Below are 22,095 nucleotides of genomic sequence, written 5' to 3'. Positions count from 1 at the left end.
TGCTAAGTACACATTAGAATTGAGCGTTACTAGATTAGCCTTCATATGACTGCCTAATCTAAAACGGGAAGAAGATATTCTGTCGTCTATTTGCTCAGTATGGTAATGCTGACAAGGCGATCCTAATGATCGTATTGAAGACAGTCAGGGTTGCATTATTCCATAAGGGCGATGACTGGTTTCCACAGGTCAATAATGTCAAGATCACAATTTCATGACTTCAAACTAAAACTTAAAATTTAATTCTACATATTTGTTATACATCTAATATTGATAGTATATATATATTGTCAGTATATAGAAAATTAGCTCTAGATTAAATCAAGTATTAGAACACCTTATATTTGGCTTACTTGAGAATTGGTGCTTGCCTCCCCAGCGGTTTCTCCTTAGATGAACCACAACTGCATTAACATCAAAACTTTTCAACATTTCAATTTTCCAAAAGTTAGGGAAAAGAATCCCCGACTCACCAGCGTGATCTATAAATTTTTAACAGTCCAATTTTCCAAAAGTTATTTTTCAAGTAATGATACGAATTAGAATTAGTAGTACTTAAGTCTTTTATTTCAGAAAGATCACAGAAGAATAATGTTCAAAAGGCTAGTTATATTGCCTTCAAGGATTGTAGTAGCTTGCAAGAAGCAACCAGAGAGAAACTGTTAATTATCCTGCACATACTATAAAAAGCACTTTGCCTCCAATCTCCATGTTGGGTATTCCAGTAATTTCGCATGGCAGATTATCTCCTCTTCCAGCTCGTGGTACATAACAAGGAGATGCTGTCCTCCAATCCAATGGTTTGGTGCGGGATGTTAATCACGTTGTCTACCTAACCCCCGCAGTTTGCTTTACGCATGTCTTAACTTTTACCTAAAATCCAAAAAAGAATGAAAAGTATGTGTACGTCCATGGAGATTAAATATGTAAAAGAATGAAAAACATGTATGTCCATGAAGATTAATATAATCCAACCAAACAAAGGATCAGAAAAATTTTACACAAGTTTGGCTTTATGTTAATAGTGCCCCTACTGTTTTGACCTCAGAAAGTTAGTTGTCTTCGTGGGTTCGCACATTAGGTGCAAATATCTAGGCTATCAATGGACTAGGTCTAGCCGCAGAATCAGTGGCGAAACCAGAAAATCTTCTCAATGGCCCAGGTGTAGCCGCGGACTACGTCTAACCCAAATAAAAGTCACTGCAAATAATATAGACCTTATTTATGGTTAAACATTATCAATGCCTTAGTGGGGGCAAAGAGTTGAATTTATCATTGTTTTATAAATTTGCACAAGTTTATGCGTTCCTAGACAAAGGGAATGGTGGAGGCAGTGGAGCGAGGATCCAGTGCAGTTAGAGTTTGGTATGATTCAATCCAGTTATTATCCTTTTTATATTATTTGGTGTTCAATTACATTGTATTTTTGAACTCGAAGTAAAAGTAATGTATATGAATAAAATATTTAACATATATTCAATATACCATTATGATTTATTTGTATACCAAAACTTTAAACATGTAAAATGATTGGACGAAACCGCACAAAATACAATTGTATTGAGTTCGTGTCCGAGGTAGTGGGGGCAGCTGGCGTTGCTCGAATTCGATCATTTTTCCCCAATCCGGAATAGCTAGCAGTTTCGTTTACCTAAATCCGATCCTAATCCATTTCATCTACAATCTAAATGAGTTGGACGATGATTTACATTCTTCCACTTCTTTTGGACCCGGATCCAATTAATATAACTATTTTAATAAAAATTATATATTCATTACAATTTGTTACTAAATCACTTATTTTCTGTTAAATCAAGTAATTGTTACTATTATTCTCATTTTATTGTTATTATTGTATTGATGAAATTTATGCAAACATAAAATAATTAATCTTTCCTACACTGACAATGTATATACTGTCAGCATTAGATGAATAACAACTATGCAAAATTTGAATTGCAAATTCAACTTTTGTACACATGTTATGAATCTAACGGTGATAGTGTATACACTGTCAGTGTATATAAGATTTACTAAACATAAAATTGCAAAATTATTGAAAAATTATTATATTATATTTAGTGCGGTTGGAGGTTAACCTTGGGATGGAGGAAAGAATATGATACTGCCAAATATATGCACATTGATTTTGCTTTCTTTTGATGGATACTCAACCTGGGAAAAAGTAAAGGAAGACTAGATTTTGCTTTGATGGGAAGTGGCTCCAATACAAAGAAGTTTCAGGAATTATCATATCCGGGGTGCTTGGAACAAAAGGCAAACTGGGTCAAGGTGCTTTGGAGAGGACATTAGTAATGTAGGGATGCTTTATGAGATTAATAATGTTTCTTAAAAGACTCTATAAGTTTATTTATCAACAAAATCAAACATGTGGATTTGATTTTATATTAATTTATTCATACTATTTTTTCCCCTATTTTGGGTCCAACTTGCCTTTTTTATTTTGTCTAACTTCTAGATGTCACTTGCCAGCCACGTGGAAGGAAACAACAATTAGGGATAAACTATTCCCTTTTACAGTGTACATATTTGATTAAAATTAATTTCAAATTAAACTATATCAGAATTAGCGTAAAATACAAGGAAGCCCTTGTGTACAAGTTAACTATATAGTCAATGTCCAAGTTAACTACTTATGCCTTATGATTTGAAAACTTATATTTTAGCCTCTATGGTTTTGATTAAAATTTATCATTAGTTTTCTTGTTAAATTTAATGACAACCTATTTAAATCAAAGATAGATGACATTACCAGAATACCCTTTAATTCCAGGTGTTTTTCCTTTAATTCGAGGTTAAAATAAGATTGTAAAAAAAGAAAACTTAAAGGTCAAACTATAATTAAAAAAATCAAGGTAACAATGAAAGGTCAGAAAACAGGTTTGTCTTCCCCCGTTAAGTTCTGATGAAGGATCAAGAAAGCAGAGTTACCATACAAACCAAGCCGGCCGCCATATACACCACCATCGCCGTGGCCGGCTACTGCCGTGCGGCAATGGTTTTCATGAAAATTTAACCCTATATATATATATATATATATATATATATATATATATATATATAAGAACGACAGGAGACAAGCCAACTGGGACAAAAAGAACCACAGTACTTCCTCTGTATTGTTACCCAAATCATAACTAAGTTACACAAAAGTGATACGAGAGCAAATAGAACCTAAGTAGACCAGAAAATCATTGAGAGAAACACGAGTTGGTCATAGTGCATAGCAGCGGCAACGAAGTCTCTCGAACTTTTCTTTTCTTGCCTCATAGAAATAGGACCCCATTAGTTTTTAGCATAATTCTAACTTTCTATGGTTTCAATGTTGGAGTTTGTTGACGGTAACGCTCGGGATGGAGGTAGTTGCCTTTGTGGCGTTTGTATTGGGAAAGAAAGATCAATCGAGGATTGGCTGAGCAAACAAAAAGAAAGTGAAAATATGAGCACAAAAGGGAAAAAAAAGAGAAAAAAAGCCAACAAAGACAAAATAAATTTTTATTTGAAAAAATAAAATGATTTGTATGCCATTTTAGTCAAACTTTTATCTTGGAATGTTATCTTTAGCAGGAAATTTTTCAGGTTAATTAAAATAAAAAAAGGGATAGAATATAAGTTCCCAAAGGACCCAAACTGGACCCAAACTATAAGGAGTTAAGCGAGTCCTTATTGTCATGTTGCCCATATATCTGGTAGAGTGGTACATGCCAACTTGTTCAACTGGTCCTATTAAACAGAAACACCTTTCTAGTCTTCAAATTAAGTTGAGATTTGGGTGTGCTTGGATTGTAATTTTTTAATATTTTTTTATGAACATATTTTTCAATCACTTTTTATATTACATATATCAAGTGATTACAGTAATTTTTTTATAAAAAATTTAGAGAAATGCAGTCCAAACAAAATTGAATATGATTGAGCGCAAAAGTTCGAACTCCCTTGAAGTGATGTTGCGAGAGCTTAACCGTTCTACTTGTTTATTGAGTGATCAAATCAATCAGTCTTCATGGAGAATGATGTGGTAGTGTGTGGCAGTGAATTGAAAACAAGAAAAAAAACAAAAAAAAAAAAGGTGGCAGAAGTCAAATTTGTGGACTAAGACGTTTCCCTAAATAAAATATTTAAAAATTTAAAAGCGTAACAATCCCGTCCCACAATTTTTGTCACGCTAGTTAATGGGGATCCATGCGCTGCTTGAGGTTGTCCAGGTATTTCTTTTAATCTGGTATGTAATATTCATAATCTAAAAGGACAAAATTAGTTGGAGAAGAAAGACATTAGAGAGATTCTATATGAAATGTTGGCTGGATTTTTTTTCCCAAGGGTGATTTAGAGAGACAAAGGGAAGATCTTACACTTGTTAGTTTATGAGGTATGTCTACAGATGAGGTAAATCAGAGCACAAACAAAAAGATTAACAGGTTGGCAAATTATTTGCTAACCACCCTGGAAATCGTCCAAGCAGCTACAGTCAAAGAGTAGACTATTTACATAGCAGCCATTGTTGAAGCACAGTATTGCAATGCCTGCAAATGAGCATAGGAAAATATGAAGGCATATAAGTCAGGGACAATGCTTTAAGAACGATAGTTATAGTAACGAAACAGTTTTTACCTAACATAACATGTTGTTGTACTTTTAGTGATAATTTGATTACTTGTTGGATCTATCCACTTAAACAGGATAACACCTAAAAATATGAAAGTAAGTTTTCCATCTAAAATAGTAAGTTAACCTTAATAGAATAGTAATTTTTATACCTCAAAAGGTAAATTGGAATAAATATTAAACGTACTTTTCAAATAAATAAATTACTACTTTATATCCCAAACTTATTTTTTAGAGAGTAAGTTTAATTCAAGTAACAATAAGTTTTTATACATAAATAGTAATTCTTACTAATAACATGGTAAATTTGATTAATGATCAAAACTTATTGATTTTTGGAATACATGTACAATTTTACATTAAAAACTTATCTCAAACTAGTATTAGAAAATTTATTTGAAATAATGATAAAGTTTTAATAAATTTACATTTGGGACACAATTAATAAGAGTTAAAGTCCAAACAAATGAGAAATAGCACAACAATAAAAATGACAAAATTAGTATAACGGTTAATATAAGAAAATCAGTATGATCTGGACTTTTTTCCTTGGGAGATTGTTCATAAAAATAAGATATCTATTGTATAATTTAAATTAAATTCAGTTCACATATAAAATGGTCCTAAAATAATTAGCGCATTATGATACAATGTTATTTTAACAACAAAATTTTTTTTTTACTAAAAGTCTCAAATATCCATGACATACATATGAGGAATATTTTACTATATTTGTATCTAACTGCAAGCACAAATTTCATTACGGAAAATAAAAGACATGAAAACTTGCACAAATATCAAATTTATTAAATCAAATAATAAGAGAGTTACAATCTTTAAAATTTCTGTTTTCTTTTGATAATTACAACCTCTAAAAATTCTTGAATCAAAGAAATTAATCCCCTTATTCTTCTCTTCAAAAGCACTCCTAATTAAAGCATAATAAAATCAAGTTTTTTTTTTAACTTTTTAATGTAGTAGTTATGTTTACTAAAAAATTAGTAAACCATTCCTACAATGCATTGTTTCTCCTAAAAGTACTAACATTTTGTAAATAAATTGAAATAATTTGTTAAAGATTTTATTCATTTTCACTAATATAATCAAGAGAATTTTTCACCTTTAAAATTTGAATAGAAAGCAAGGAAAATGGTATGAGTATAAAGGTGATCAGATGCAATATATATCACATCATGTGTTTAGATATGATTTGTTAAGTAATCAATAATTTAGTCCTGGTCAATATATGATGCATATTGATTTCTTATAAATAAAAATATAATTTATCAATTATGTATAAATAGAATTCGTAGTTTGAATGCAATCAATTGAGCACCTATTTCCTTTTTTTAAGTAGCTATTTTTTATTTTATTACTTAGGTTATATATTTACATGTAAAATAACAACAATAGCATGCCAATCCACGGACCAACAGAACTTCAATTATTGTTAACTAAACTAATTTTACATTGATAAAAATTAGTCTAGAAAATGAAATGTTAATGGCAACAATTGGTAAAAAATAGCAATCTTTTAATTTTGGGAAAATAAAAAATAAGTTCCCAAAATATTTCACTTTTATTTTAAAAAGAATCTCAACTTGTTAATTAAATTCAAAATGATTTTATTATAAAAAATATTCTTCCTCAAATTAACATCCATGATTAGACATGAGATACAAATATGGGAAAAAAAGAGATAAAAATATGGTAAAATATCTCTCATACATATATCATGGATATTGGAGACTTTTGGCAAAAACTTTTTGTTGTTAAAATAATATGGTATTGTAGCATGCTAATTATTTTAGGATCATTTTGTACATGCACTAAATTTAATTTAAATTATACAATAGATTATATATGCATGTGATTTTTGTTCAGTGGTTGGATCTTATATTCGTGAACAATCTCTAGAGAAAAAAAATTTCAAATTATACTAATTTTGTTATTTTTATTGTTGTATTAATTGTTACACTATTTCTCTCATTTTGCTAGGTCTATATTAATACAAGTTTAATTCTTATTATTTCTTGTGTCCCAAACAATAAATATATTAAAACTTTATCATCTTATTATATTAATAGGTTTTAAATTATAGAAATTACATAGATAAGTGATATTCTGTATATAACTAGGAAGATGTGTTGTTATTATTATCCAAACTTTTTAACTTTTTCAAAAATTATTCAAAATTATAATACTACAAAATTTTATTATTTTATAAGGTTATGTGAAATGTCAAAATATTTTTCATAGTATTTTAAAATATATAAATACAAAAAAAATTTAATTATACATATAATCATGTATTATATAAGTATATCACGAGTACTTACTAACTAAGGTACTAAGTTTTAATCATTAATAAAACATTTTATTGTTATTTCAAATAAACTTCCTAGTATTGGTTTGGTATAAGCTTTTTAAGCAAAATAGTACATTTGTGCCATAAATTAGTAAGTTTTGGTCATTAATCAAATTTACTATGTTATAAGTAAAAATTACTCTTTATGTATAAAAACTTACTATTATTTGAACTAAACTTACTCTCTCTAAAGTATGTTTGGGATATAAAATAGTAATTTATCTCTTTAAAAAGTAAGATTCATATTTATTTCAATTTACCTTTCGAGAAACAAAAGTTACTAATTATTACGATTAACTTACAATTTTAGATGAGAAACTTTCCTTAGTTTTAGGCATTATCCTATTTATGTGCATAGGTCCAACAGGTAATCAAATGGTCTCTAAAAGTATAATAACTTGTTATATCAGGTAAAAACTGTTTAGTTTCCATAACGATAGTTACTGCAGCATTTTCCATAAGTCACTCATTAAACAAAGCAATAGTCGTTAACAAAGAAATTATACATATGTAATGGGCAACAATAACAAAGGCAGATGAACAATTTCTGGATCAGAAGAAAATTCCTCAACATGATTCTCTTGCCTTAAAACTAAGGACCAAAAACCATCTTTTCCAGGAACCAGATCTCAATGAAAACTGTGATTTTTTTTTCTTTTTTACCTTTAAAGTTTGTGCACACCAAAAACCAAATTTAATCACATTGAAGCATTTAAATAGCTTGCAAACAGTCAAGCCATTTGCGCATGGTAATCTAAAGGATGACAGTTGTGGGGACCCGAAAAAATTATTTTTATATTTTATTTTATTTCTTTGAATGCATTCTCTTTACCTTAAATTATTGCCTTAATTTTCTCGATATTTTTATAAGTGAGTCAAGTTTTTAAATTATTTTTCTTGTATAAGTTAGTTCATGTTAAATTTGAATTGCATTATGGATGTGGAACCCGCTAATGCGGTACGTGCTTTAAATTTTTGAAGATTAAAAGGAGTTTTGTACAAAAGAATATTATTTTATAAGGTGTTAAGATATAATTAAAGGTTGGCAAGATATTTTAGTGATAAGATAACAAAAAGGCGAGGATTAATTATTGGAGGGCAATTGTCACAAAATCTATGAAACTTTGACCTTGACTTGGACTATTCCTAGCCTTTAAGTAAAAGAAAAATTGACCAAAAAATTCCTCATTTTTTTCCTCTAGCTTGGCCGAACCTTCATGGAGAGAAAAGGAGAGAAATAAACTCCATTTCCAACCTAGAAATTCTTGCTTGAATCTTGAGACTTCACCATAAGTTTGCAATCCAATCCATAGGAAGTAACTTGAAAGAAGGAAGAAGACCTTGGGTGGAGGAATTTGGGTAAAAAGAAAGCTTTGGGTTGCACTTCTTCATAGGATTAAAGGTAATCATGGCTTGAACCATTTCTTCTCTTTTAATACTTGCATATGAGTAGATTTAAGGCTTGCTTTTGATAGTTAAGCTTGGATTGTTGATGGGTTCCTTGAATCTTGACTTTAGGTAGATGTCTTGAGGTGGATTCTCAGGTAGTGGCCTTGAGGAATTATTGTTTGTTTGGTTGTTGTTTAGTGATTTGTAACTTGGTTTTGGGTGTAAAAGTTGAAGAAAAAACTTGAAGAGAAAGAAGAGCATGAACTGTCTAATATTTGTTGGTTCACTTCCCTCATTTTAATTTCGAATTTTGTGATTATTTTGATGCCAAAATGCTTGTTACATGCTGGTGTATATGTATGTAAATCATCTCCCAAAAAGCATTGCATTTGATTGAGTTAAAGTTAGGTTGAAGGAAAGAAAACTAACCTGGAAAATCCCTGATCATTATAGCCGTCCAGTGCACACTCAACAGGCCATAACGTTTCATACAGGAGTCAAAATCAAGTGCTGTTTGTGGCATATGAAACTAGACTCCGAGAGCTTTCTAACGGTATAACATGAACCTGCCAGTTCATTTCCTATGAGCCGCAGTGAGCCAGCAAAGTCGACTGATTTTTTCTCACTGTTTTAACCGAGAAACAAGTCAGCTGTAGTTTGTAGCTCGTTTTCACTCATCTTACAAAACGAATTTGAAGACAGTTTCTTCTAATAATTTTTAACATTTTGAATCTAGTTTTCGAAACTGTGTCAAGTGTTCCAAAGCTGGAAATTCGTGAACCAAGTTTCAAAAATCAGCTTTCATAAACTATTATATCTTGGTGTAGAAATATCCGAATTGAGTTCTGTTTGTTGAATTTGAAACTAAATTTAGATTACCTTGTACCGTGAAAATTTTAGAATTTTTCTAAATTGTTATGAATATCTGTGATTTTCCAAATTTGACTGAATTTCCATTCCTGTTCTGTCTTTCTACTGGATAAAGCAGCCGTTTGAGGTTGGAATTTGACTGACTTGTAGATAGAATCTTACAAAGATGTCTTCTGAGAAATTGTAGCCCTTTGAGTCTATTTTCCAACGGTATAAAGTTTATAAATTTTGGACTTACGAAGCTTGAGTTATGATTTTTCAAATAGCGCCATGCAAAACTGGAAAAATTTTGTTTTCCTAGAACTATTCTTACTTTCATTTCCAACTTTAAGATTGGAGTTGATAAACTATTTTGAGTTTGGTTTATGGGTGGAATTGAGGTTCAAATGAAAGGAAGTGAAGTTTTGGAACCCTAATTTCTTCATGTATTTTGGTTGTATATTGCTAGTCTTTTAATATGATGTGTGACCACAGGACTCGAGAGAATTCAAGAGGACAAACCAGGGTAAAGTGAAGGGTTGCAATTGGTTGGTGAGTGTTCCAAGTGCATGAAAATATTTACGTAGAATGTCTCCTTGTTTGAATAACATGCTTGCTTGGTTAAAGTAGTTGCTCTTGAATTGATGACCTTTGGGACGAGGATGTACTTTATCATACTCGATACTTTGCAATTCACTTCTTGATATTGATATAAAATGAATTGCTTTGCTTGCACTTGACTTGTTGGTCACTCGAGTGGTTATCCCACTGACTATCTTGTGTACTTGGGACGCGTGTTACATGCTCACTGTTGCTAGAAATTGCTAGGCACTTGATTTATCGTCGTATAGGCAAGTGTGTATCTTATTGCACTTGACTTGAGCTGTGTTTAGGCAAGTGTGCTCTTATGTACACTCAATCGACCTAACTTGACGAAACAATTGATATCTCATTTATGCATGAACAAGTAAGTTGATTTGCATGTGACCGTATATTGACTTGAAACACTTGGAATGCTTGAAATGTGATTTGCAGGGTAATACTTATGACTCGATTATGGCTAGGCGAGTGTGTCCTTATTCGCACTCAACCTCTATGAACTTGAATTAATTAATCCTGCATGTGGACTTGCATATTTATGTGCATGATTGTATACCGGCTGCATTCCTCTTGCAGCGGTTGAACTGTAGACCGGCTGCATTTCTCTTGTGGCGGTTCAATAGTAGACCGGCTACATCCTTCTTGTAGCTGTTGAATTGTAGACTAGCTACATTTCTCTTGTAGTGGTTGAACTGAGCCTTGAACCTTATCCGAGACGTCAAGTAAGTGGAATTTAGGGTTACTCATGCGTATGCGTGAATGTAAGTCGATAAAAGCTGAACTGAACCCTTGATGGACCTCTTGCTTTAGACCAGCCTCAGAGCGGTCGGGTGAGCTAGGAAATCTTGGGTAAAGGACAAGTTCCTAATCTGTTTACTCCTGATTGGAAGTCATCACTTGAACAATGATATTATTGAATATGGAGCGTTAAGTGTCAGCTAACGTCTCCAATTATTACTGCATGAGTGTTGGATGTCAGCCAACGACTCCACTACTAAATACTGAATACTTGAGGCTATAACCCAGATCCTGAATTACTGAATATCTGGAACTATAAGTCCAACCCAAGGCTAGTTGGTCGAATCGAGCCGACAAGGGTCGAGAAGATCAACGAATCTTGGGTACTTCTTTGGTGCTCGGGCCCTATAAGGGGTATGTTTGGTGGACGGAAATTGGTGTAAAGTGGTGATCTACGGACGTTATACTTTCATGGTTGACGAAGAGCCAACGGACCTTGTTCAAGCTGCTCCTGAGAGCAACCTATATCCTTTGCCATGAATGTGTTCTCTGCTATACACTTTTGCATGATCTATTTGGCTACTTACTTAACTATATACTGGGTCATGATCTATTTGAGTTTGACTTGTTTTTTGATATCTGGTATGGTATCTTGCCTATTATTTTACCTGCTTGATTACTTGGAATCTCACTGAGCTTCTAGCTCATTCCATAAAATTTGTTTTCCTTATAGGGGTAAAACGTGAGAGTGGAAGTGGAGAAGACATAGACTTTGTCTAAGTTTTGTTAGTTGCTCACACGAGCACTTCATAGACGTCTAGCCAGCTTGTTTGGTTTGATTTTTTGTAAGTTTGATTCCTTGGTTGTATTTATAGATCGTGTGGACGATGGAAGTCCATGAGTGTATATATATTGAAGGTTGTAAGTAATATCGATTTTGTTATTGGGGTTATCATTTGAAATTTCATGGTGCGTGGCTGAGTCTTGACAAGAGTTAGGCAGGTGGTCTACCAAACCCTTGGGTACGCCCTGGGGAGAGGTGGGGCTGTCACAACAGTACAATCATAGCTTGCACAACCAATAATTTAAACTCTCAAACTGTACATGAAATGATTTAAGACCTGTATAATGACACTCCATAATCCCCAATATATATATCAATGTGCCATGAATCCAGTAGCAATTATAACTATTTTGACAAAGTAAGGATACTGCCCTTCCAAAGAATTAGTGGCTATAAAATTTAGTTTTCACAGGTTACAGGAATGTCATAATTTTGCAATATAATGTTAGTAGAGTTAAGTATGCTAATATGATTGGATGGGCAAGAAAATGTTCAATTCAGCTAAATGTTAACTCACAGATAAAGAATTATAAAAGTCAAGAAGATTCCAACAACTACGTTCGTTCAGATTGTCATTCATTTACTATTTTTTGCCAATGCTGTTCCTATAATTGCACATAAAGCCAAGTTTTTTTCATAACCAGATGAATGAAATAAGAAATAGGAACTTGGAAAGTCAGGAAACCATGACAACCTCAATAGGTAGTTAGACATTCATATTCAATATCTAAGTAATCAATGACAAGTGCTCTAAAAATATATACAAAATTTAAAGGGAGAAGAGTAAAATAATATATATACAAAGATGGAAAAGTGCGAGTATATTTAACCTGTAAGTGATAGATAGATTTAATGCAATATATTATATACTTGATCATTATAGATTGTAGGAAATTTTCTCAGGATATATTAACAAACAAATCTCACACAGTAATTTTGGCAGTGAAAACAATAAAAAACAAAGAAAAAGGAAACGATATAGAGATAGAAGCAGACAAAGCTTTAGACGGCAACAACCAATTTTTTTACTTCTCAATTCTTGGCACGCCAAACATTAGTACTAGTAGTAGTATTTATAGATCAGTTAGTTTCCTAAAACATAGTTTCCAAATCGCGAAAGGAATCATTTATACAATTGGACTTGGACTTAAAAATTTCTGCCAATGTAACTAAGAGACCAGGACCAAACAATATGAAAACTAACAAACACTACAAGAAATTTGGTCATTAGTGATAACATTTCTCAGTGATGAAAAAAAACCGTCACAAAATGGGGTCCTTTAACCACAATACGGCAAGTTGTCACAATTGCGTCAAGGAAGCCAACACATCAGTGACGACCTTGCATTGTTGTCACAATTCGATTCCCGCCAGGAGTCACGGAGAGAGCGAGAACTGCAATAGTGACAACTTTCTAAAAGTCATCAGTATTAATAGCACTTTCTTTGACAACTTTGCTATTGTTGTCACTGATAACATTATATAGCCGTTAGTGACAACCTAGTCTTATCACTGTTTGATTTAAAATATTTATTGCTTTTTGCAACTATTACTTCTAATTTTTTGTAATCATTATGTGTTCTCTAATGATTTTTAACTGTTGTATACTTATGAGCCTCCTTATTAGTTTAATTTTCTTGTATATGTAATAACTTCATTAGAATAAAAAATAATTAAAAAATAAAAAATTCATTAGTGTAAATAAACTTGTGACTACTTAACGTAGAATGATTATTAGTTAATTTGATATGAATATAAATAAGAGTTTTCAAATTGAACCGGTTATCGAAGTGGATAAATCCTAAACTCCATAGTTAATTAACTAATACACTTTATGTATTAGTTGAATTGTGCATTTTTTTTCTTATTTGAAGATAATGGATTAATAGTGAAGTTTTATAAATAGTAGTTATAATTGATATAAAGTTTTCGCACCTATAAGAACTAGTTAAATTTTATTAAAATGCTTTTCCATTTATTTGAATTTAAAAAATTTTGCCACTCATACTAGAATTTTTAATCATACTAAAATTTTTAAAATTGTGACACAAAAATAATGAATAAAAATGAAATCTATATTTCAAATACAATTATAAAAGACAAAATTGCACCAATTTTTCTTGTGTAAAAAGGGGGGAATTATGATGTCCAAATCTAGTTAAAATTCAAGACAAAAACAAAGTGGCGCAATTTTAAATTTCAAGGCCAAAAAAGAGGCACAAATTTGTCCAAGTCTCTTGTACTACGTAGATGCAAAACAATAACTTTTCTAAGTGTTGAACTCTCTCTCAAACTCTCACAAATCACCTCACTTTTACTCAGCCCGTCAGCCCACACTCACCTCTACATCCACGGCTCCACCTCCACTTCCACTTCCATTGTCACCTCTACCTCCATCTCTACCACACTCTCGATCTCTTCGACAATTGAACACCAGTGAAGTACCGTGGCTCTTGGACATTGAAGCAATGTTTTAAAACTCGGACCGGTCAGTGAACCGGAGAGGTGGCCGGTTCACGGTCTGACCGGTCCGACCGGTCCAACCGGCCGGTTCAAAGGTTCACTGTTTTTTTTTTTTTTTTTTTAGTGTTAAGTACTAAGCAGGTTTCATTCTACACTTGAACTTTACCAACATAACTTAATTTAAGTTATGATAATAATAAATTTTCTAAAAGTTATACATAAAACATGGAATGATAAATATAATTAAAATATCATAATTCACCACAAGTTTTCATAAATTCATTATAAACATAAATAGATACAATCCAAATGTTCACCAATTATCACAAATAAAAACACAAAAAATAAATAAATTAAATATTGAAATTCTTTTACAATCCTTAAAAAAATCCATAAAAGAGTTCAAGTTAAGACAAAATATTTGAATAGCAAACTTTTATCAGTGGCATGATAAGCAATCACACCACCTTCACAATTTCATCAACTTAAGCTGAAAAAGTTAAAATTTTATTATAAAAATATAAATCTAATTGCTCAAACTAAAAAAAATTAAAAATTTTTGAAAACAAATATATAGTTAAACACATAAAAAATTAATTGCTACTGAACATTACTAATTAACATGTTATATTAAATTCAATGATCCTATACCATTAATTATTTTAAATTCAATTATCAATAGCTTCGATTATGTGCCAAGTACCATATTTTTGACCAACCCAATATTATTATTTGTAATTCCTACCCAATTCCTACACGGATGTGCACTACTTTTGCAAAAATTTCATCCTTAATTAATTGAATAAAAATAAAACAAAAATGAGGGAAACATATGAAAATTGAGGGGAAAAAGAAGAAAATGCAAAAAATCAACTAAAGATAATAATATAGAAAAAAAACCTTGAAAAGAAAAAAATTAAACTTACTAAGATGTTGGAAAACAAGAAAAGTTGAAAATTTCAACTTGTTTACAATCTGCTAAAGATAATAACCTGATAATAATGGTGAAGACTTGAGAAAATCTTGTTGTGGATATTTGGGTTAAAAATGGTTAAGAAGAAAAAATTGAAAAAAAAATAAGAGAAGAACTTGATGTTTTAATATATCTATTAGTCAAGTAGAATTCTCAACAAACTTAACTATAGTCTAGCGGTAAGACTGTCATATCCACACTTGGAGATGCAGGTTCGAATCTTAGCTACACCATTCTTGATATTTTGTTGAAGAATTTAAAAAACCGCCGGTTCACGGTTCTTAACGGTTCGCACGGTTCGTCCGGTTCATCCGGGTTTCAACGGTTCTCCATGAACTTCCGGCTTTAGCATTAGACCGGACCGGTAACATGGCCGGTTCGCGGTCCAACCGGTCGAACCGGCCGGTTCGGTCCGGTTCTGAAAACATTGCATTGAAGACCAAGTAATTCTCCAAGTCTCTGCAGCAAAGGTTAGTTCTTTCCCTCTCTTATTTGTCTCTAAGATAGTTTGCAAATATTTTGGCCCTACGCTTGTTTTTTTTTATTTTCTGAAAATTTATACCTGCATTCTTGTTGAACCTGCATTGAGGGTGTAATTTTATGGTTATTTAAATGATTAAACTTTTCATCCCCTGAAATTTTATTGCCCTAAATCTTAACTTAGGGAAAAAATTAGGGAAAATTTTTTGCCTAGTTATCGTGAATCCCCTAGATTAATTGTATCCTCTACTTTTTGGCCCACTTGGGAAGGACTTGCTGCTTCCCAACGATTTTTTGTACAAAATCAGCTACGGCTGGACTTGGTAGGGGGAGAATGAGTGAAACTGATTCAGAAGCCTTCCAAGCAGCAGTCCTTTCAAGGATTGGTGATCTGGTCAAATTAGACAAGTAATTTTGCACAAACTCTGATGCTAATTTCTCAGTTACACTCTCACCCAGAGAGCCTTTTTCTTTATTTGAATACACTTGTTGAAGTTCACACAACTGGAAATCTCAAATTTTCTTGCTTAAGAAAATATGGTTGTTTACATTTTCCGAGTGGAAGGATGGCAAAGCATCAGTCAGATAGAATTAAGACGTTCCTTGAAGAATTGAATGATTTCCCAAAATTGCTCCGTAGTAAGCCAATTCAGCTGACGGATGAAGTGACAGAACAGTATCTTGAGGTGAGTATATCTTCAACTGTGGATGAAGTTCTTGAAAGGAGGGATGTATTATTAATCATGCGTGTGGCAAGCTGTTGTCATATATGCTCAATGGACTTGTATGTTTATTGTTGTGCCGTTGAACAAGCAAGCTTTGGTTTATCATGTTAACAACTTATAATTTATTTTTCTCCCTTTAAAAGTTTATGGCTTAGTTAATCTTGTGTATCTATGGTTTAGTTAGAGTTGTCACCATGTCATTTTGTCAAGCTATAGAGTAGAGAACTGTTTACGCCTCTGTCAGGAATATGGAATTGTAGATGCAGCTTCCTTCTTGCTGGAAAGGGTTGGTGATGTTGGAAGTGCTCTTATGCTCATTCTTTTTGGCCTCAATGAAAAATTTATTGTGCTTGAAGCTTCTATTATCAGTTTAGTTTTTCAGTTATTATTCTAAAAACTAGAACAATTAAAAGGGCTGAGTTAGGCAGCTGGTATGGTTTTTAGTTAGGTTGTGGGCTGAAATGAAACCAGACCATGACTCCGTTTGTTGAATGGTCTGGGGTAATATTAGTACAGGTCAAAGTAACACAACCATACATAAAGGCATGCACCTGTTTCTATATCAACTCCTTAACTCTCTCTCTCTCTCTCTCTCTCTCTCTCTCTCACACAGACACTGGAGTATATTGTCCATCACAGTCTTTCTGGAGTTTCTGTAGCATATTTTGTATTTACTGGGGAGGGGCAGCTTTATACATTCATGGTCCTCATATCAGAAATGACTACCCCAGAAATCAACATGAGATGGCATCTTGATATTTCTGGATTGAAGAGGTCCAATGCCTACCTAATTAACGGTGTCTTTATTTTTTTTGGCTGGCTGATGGCAAGAATTTTGTTGTTTGTTTACATGTTTCACCATGTTTACATTCATTATAGTCAGGTCATCCAGATGCATTCAGTTGGTTATTTTCTAGTATTTGTTGTGCCTTGCGCTCTTTCTATCATGAATTTGATGTGGTTTGGTAAAATTTTTAAGGGGCTCATAAAAATGTTAGCAAAGAAGCAATGAGGAACAGTAATGCTCTGATTTCTTCTATTACCACAGTCAAATTTTTCCCTTGCGTTCCTACTTGTACAAACCTATAGGAGAATGCCCACAGAAAATAGGGAAAGATTAGTTCAACTTTTGTATGTGATCCGTGCAATTCAACTTTGGTTACTTAAGTATGGTGAAGTAGTTTATACATATGTTATGCCATTGTGGATGGGTAATTCCTGTGCTTTTTGGTTCAAATTATCATCTATGTTTGTACCTTAATTATCTTTTATTTCTCCATGCAATTCAGTTTTGGTTACTTAAGTATGGCAAAGTAGTTTATACTTAAGAGTAGTTTGTGATTTGAAGTGTAATTTGAAATGGTTTTCAAAGTATTCTACCTTAGAGCATAAAATAAGATATGGTGAAGAGGACAGGGTGCTTGTTTTTCTTTCTTGAAAAATAAATGTACCTGATAAATCAATAGCCTATCTGATGCCACTGGCTATGAGGTAATTTTTTTTCTCAACAAACATATTATTTTTCATAGTTATGTTCAGCTTATTATTTACTTGAACTGATGACGAGTATTTACTTTGTTAGATTTGAAGCAATACTGAATTCTTGAAACTAGAAGGGAGTGTTAAAGATAGAGTGGCAATGAAGATTATCGAAGAGGTGACTTAATTGTTTTCTTTAATTTGCTGCTTTTAAAGTTCTCTTATTTGACTTTGAAAGTTTTGAACTTTGGCTCTTTCATTACAGAAATTTGTGCTCTCTAAGCTTAGCATATGCTGTTCTGAAATATTTAAGTGATTTGAGTTTTTGTACGATATGATGGAGTTATTGAGGTAATGTGTTTGAGCACAAGCTAGGATAGTGATGAGTTCTGACCTTGGATAGTAGCTATTAAGTCTTGCAATTTACAGTATTTACTGCTTTAACAAGCATTTACATGGTAATGCCGATGCTTTTCAGTAGCTTTTAGATGTTTTTGTGATTGGAGTAATTTGGGTATATGGATTTTGATAATGTTAATATTGTTTATGCAGTACCACTCCATGTATTCATCCTTTAGTGGTTTGGAGAAATGGGTTGTAAAGATTGAGCAACCCATAGACATCTTTCTCACGATACCCATTGCATCAGTTTCCCTTATATAAATGAGGTACACATTGCCTCAGTTTCTCCTATATGAATGGATAGCTCGACACCTTGTATCGTGATTGACATTACTTTGGTTATACTTGACACGTTGTATCCTCTGCTATTCATTACTTTGGATTGTTTTGGTTTAGTTCAGTTTAGTTTATTTGAATGTTTAGCTAAGCAAGCGAATCAAAGTTGCTTTTCCTTTAGTGTTGTGCTTGTAGTCTTATCAATTGGTTATATTGTTCATAGCAGTACTTATAGCAGTGCTTGTTGCATTTTCAACTTGTTATATTATTCCTTTGAAGCTGAAGTTTAATAGCAATACTTATTTCTTGAGCTGATTTTGAATGTACAGCTTTAATTATTGAGGTTCTTATTGGATTGCATATTTTAGCTAAGCAACCTAAGTATTGTTACTTCTCCTTCAGTGTTTTAATCCTCCCCTTATCTACTTGTTTTACTACTTTATTACAGATAAATGCTATTTAAACAAAATTTTGGGAGCTATCTATAGCAATGACTGAAGGACGTTGAAGACAAAGTCGCAATTTCTCATGCAAGGGTCCGCTTGGATGTTCTTTGGTTTCTTAAAATTAATTCCTTTTGTAAACGTACCTTATGAATATGTGATATTTGGGCACAATGTTACTTTTATAAACCTTTGTTGGGTAATGTGCACCTCAATATGACATTTGAGTACTTAATATGCTATATTGGCATGTTGCCTAATGCAACAACTACTTTTGATTATCGATTGTTTAGATTACTTCTTTCAATTTATTTTAGATAAATAATTTACCATGCTAAATTGTGAGTTTATTGAAATTGAGCTAACAATGTTAAAGATCACTAATGACAAAAAAAGAGCTGTTCCATAACAAGAATCAAAAACTCTTTGTGACAACAAAGCTTGTCACTAACTCCAAACTTCAATTGTGACAACAAATATTGTCAATAAGTAGATCATATAAGTGACAACTTCTGACACTTTTCAGTAACAAGCTTGATCAATACATCTCTGACAACATGCTAAGTCGTCAATAAAACTCTTTCATATTGTTGTCACTAATGACAACCATTCACTGATGACTTTTTGTGCTGTCACTATATACTTTTACCAACAGAGATATAGTGACGACTCTGTGACGACTCAAAAGTCGTCAATAAAAGTCATTAGTGACAACATTTCTATGTCTTGTGATGACATATTATTATCACTGATGACCAAATTTCTTGTAGTGAAATAATAATAATAATAATCTTGATTTAATCCCATGTTTGCTTTCTTAAGTCAAGATCTTCAAATTTCACCATGCCTAACATCTTCTTCAACTTCATGAGCATCTCCAACTTGAGCGGCTTTGTCAAAATGTTAGCTACCTGATTTCACTCCTACAATAATCAATGACAATCTCTTGATTTTGAACCAACTCACAAATAAAATGATATTTGATATCAATGTGTTTACTGCGCCCATGAAAGATTAGATTCTTTGTCAACTCAATAGTAGACATGCTATCACACAATATTTTGGTAAGACCTTCTTACTTGTGTTATAAAAATCCAAACATTTTTCTCAACCAAAGTACTTGAGTAGCACTATTCGTAGCGACAATGTACTCCACTTCTACTATGGATAAAACAACCACTTGTTGTTCTCTTAAAGACCAAAAAAATACACCAGAGTCCAAATAAAATATATAACTAGAAGTGCTCCTCCTTTATATTGTGTTACTAGTCCAATCACTATCAGTATATCCAACAATGTTGCTAACATGTGAAAATGAGTAAAATATACCGTTAGACTGCGTACCTTGAACATATCTCAAAATTCTCTTAGCAGCTTGTAAGTGGGATTGGCGTGGAGATTCCATGAATCCACTAATCAAACTAATTCCATAAGTGATGTTAGGCCTTGCAGAAGTTAAGTACCTAAGACTTCCCACCAATCTCTTAAAATAGGTAGTGTCAACAAAATCACCAGTGCCATTTTTTGTCAATTTTAGCTGTTCTTCAACTGGGATCATCATTGGTTTAGCCACATCTATCTTAAATTTCTTCAGAATATCACCCGCATTCTTTCTTTGTGAAATAAAAATTTCACCATCTAACTGATAAATCTCAATACCAAGAAAATAAGACATCAACCCCAAACCTGTCATCTCAAACTCACTGATCATGGCCTCTCTAAATTTAAAATTAATTTGAAATTGTTACTTGTAAATATTAAGTCATCCACGTAAAAGCATACAATAAGAACATCTCTTCTAGAGTTAAATTTGATGTACAAAGTGTACTTATATGGACATCTCAAAAAATCATACTCAACAAAATAAGTATCAATGCGAGTATACCAAACCGCAAGAGCTCGTTTCAACCTATATAGTGCCTTCTTCAATCTATAAACTTTGTTTTCTTGACCCTTTCTAACATAATCTGCATGCTGCTCAAGATATAATAATTCTTCAAGAAAGCCATTTAAGAAAGCTGATTTCACATCCATTTGATAAAATTTTCAACAATTATTGGCAGTAAGTGAGACAATCATACAAATAGTATCAAGTCTGGCAACTGATGCAAAAATTTCAAAAATAATCAATATAACCAATCTAATTTTGAAAGCGATCCACCTCTCCTATTGGTTTAAACTTGGTTTTATATATCTATTTCACTCCAATTGACTTCTTCTCAAGTGGGATGGTGGTCAACTCCATGTGTCATTTTTTTCAATGGCATGAATTTGTTCATCCATTGCATGAACCCAACGATCATCTTTGACAGCTTCAACAAATGAGACAGGATTACAATTTGTAAAAGGAGCAAAATTCACAATATTTTCATCAGATAAATCATTATCTCTATCAACAACATAATCATCAAATCAGGCTAGCATGTGGCATTCTCTTTGTAGTCGACTGGATGTCTCAACCTGCATAGTGGAAGTCGAGGGATCACTATGAGACTGCACAACTTGTTCCACTAATTGTTTATTGGAACTCACTCCCATAACTAGAGAGATAGATGGATACTTTGATGATATCTTCGGACCTTTCTTGAACTAATTCCAAGCTCCATGCTTATCAAAATTCATATTCCTGCTAACAATCACATTTCTTGTGTCTGGATTAAATAACTTATACTCCTTAATCTCATGACTATATCCAATAAAAATACACCGCTTTGCTTTATCATCCAATTTCTTCCTTAAATGATCTGGAACATGTGCATATGCAAGATAACCAAATACTTTGAAATAAAAATATTCGATTTTGTACTAGTCCAAATCTCCTATGGAGTCTTCCCAAAATTGCATCTAGTAGGACACCTGTTCAAAACATAAATAGCACAACATACTACTTCTGCTCAAAAGGATTTAGGAATACATTTGGAGTGCATCATAGACCTCACCATATCCATCACAGTTCTATTCTTCCTTTCTGCCTGACAGGTTGTCGATGCCTGTACAATAATAAAAATAAACCTAGTTGCCAACAAAAATAGTTTCGGGTCAATTCTACTACTGGAGCAGAGACTCTGGATATGCAATGGGTTACTAGATTTACCCTGATTCTCAAGAGTTTACTAAATTTGATATATCAGAATTTATTTACGAGAACTTGTTAATTTGTATATACGGCAAGTTGGATCGAATCCACAGGAATTGGGAGTAATTCGTTTCTACTAAAGTTCAAGTTAACAATGAGGGATTTTTTATAGCAATGGCAATAAGTAAACAATTTGAATAAAAATAAATAGCCAACAAAAGATTAAATGACAGATTACTAAAACCAAATTAACAATAGCTAAGGTCTAGTCAAAAAATAACTTCAGTAATAGTTCAACTAATTAATCATCGATGCAAAGATAATTCCAATTATTAACTAATAAATAAGTTATAATTGTCAAACA

General features: G+C 32.4%; 1 protein-coding gene across 1 annotated transcript; it reads right to left on the bottom strand.

The window, feature by feature from the left end:
- Positions 1-4,455: 4,455 nt before the first annotated feature.
- On the bottom strand, positions 4,456-20,366 carry LOC140013360 (uncharacterized mitochondrial protein AtMg00810-like). Its single transcript, XM_072062627.1, has 2 exons — positions 20,000-20,366; positions 4,456-4,544 (listed from the first exon to the last, which is right to left on the bottom strand). Exons 1-2 carry the CDS (start codon positions 20,364-20,366, stop codon positions 4,456-4,458), a joined length of 456 nt encoding a protein of 151 aa, XP_071918728.1.
- Positions 20,367-22,095: the final 1,729 nt, after the last annotated feature.

Source organism: Coffea arabica, chromosome 8c (genome assembly GCF_036785885.1).
Source record: "Coffea arabica cultivar ET-39 chromosome 8c, Coffea Arabica ET-39 HiFi, whole genome shotgun sequence".
In the NCBI taxonomy this organism is placed as follows: Eukaryota; Viridiplantae; Streptophyta; class Magnoliopsida; order Gentianales; family Rubiaceae; genus Coffea; species Coffea arabica.
The sequence above is the reverse complement of the archived record's forward strand: the minus strand, read 5'-3'. Positions and strand labels throughout refer to the sequence as shown.

Excerpts from the sequence above, each read along its gene's own strand:
- LOC140013360 (XM_072062627.1), bottom strand. The coding sequence starts at position 20,366 with ATGATCAGTGAGTTTGAGATGACAGGTTTGGGGTTGATGTCTTATTTT. Across the intron at positions 4,545-19,999 it reads AATTTTGAGATATGTTCAAG|GCATTGCAATACTGTGCTTC; the intron begins GTACGCAGTCTA and ends GCTCATTTGCAG.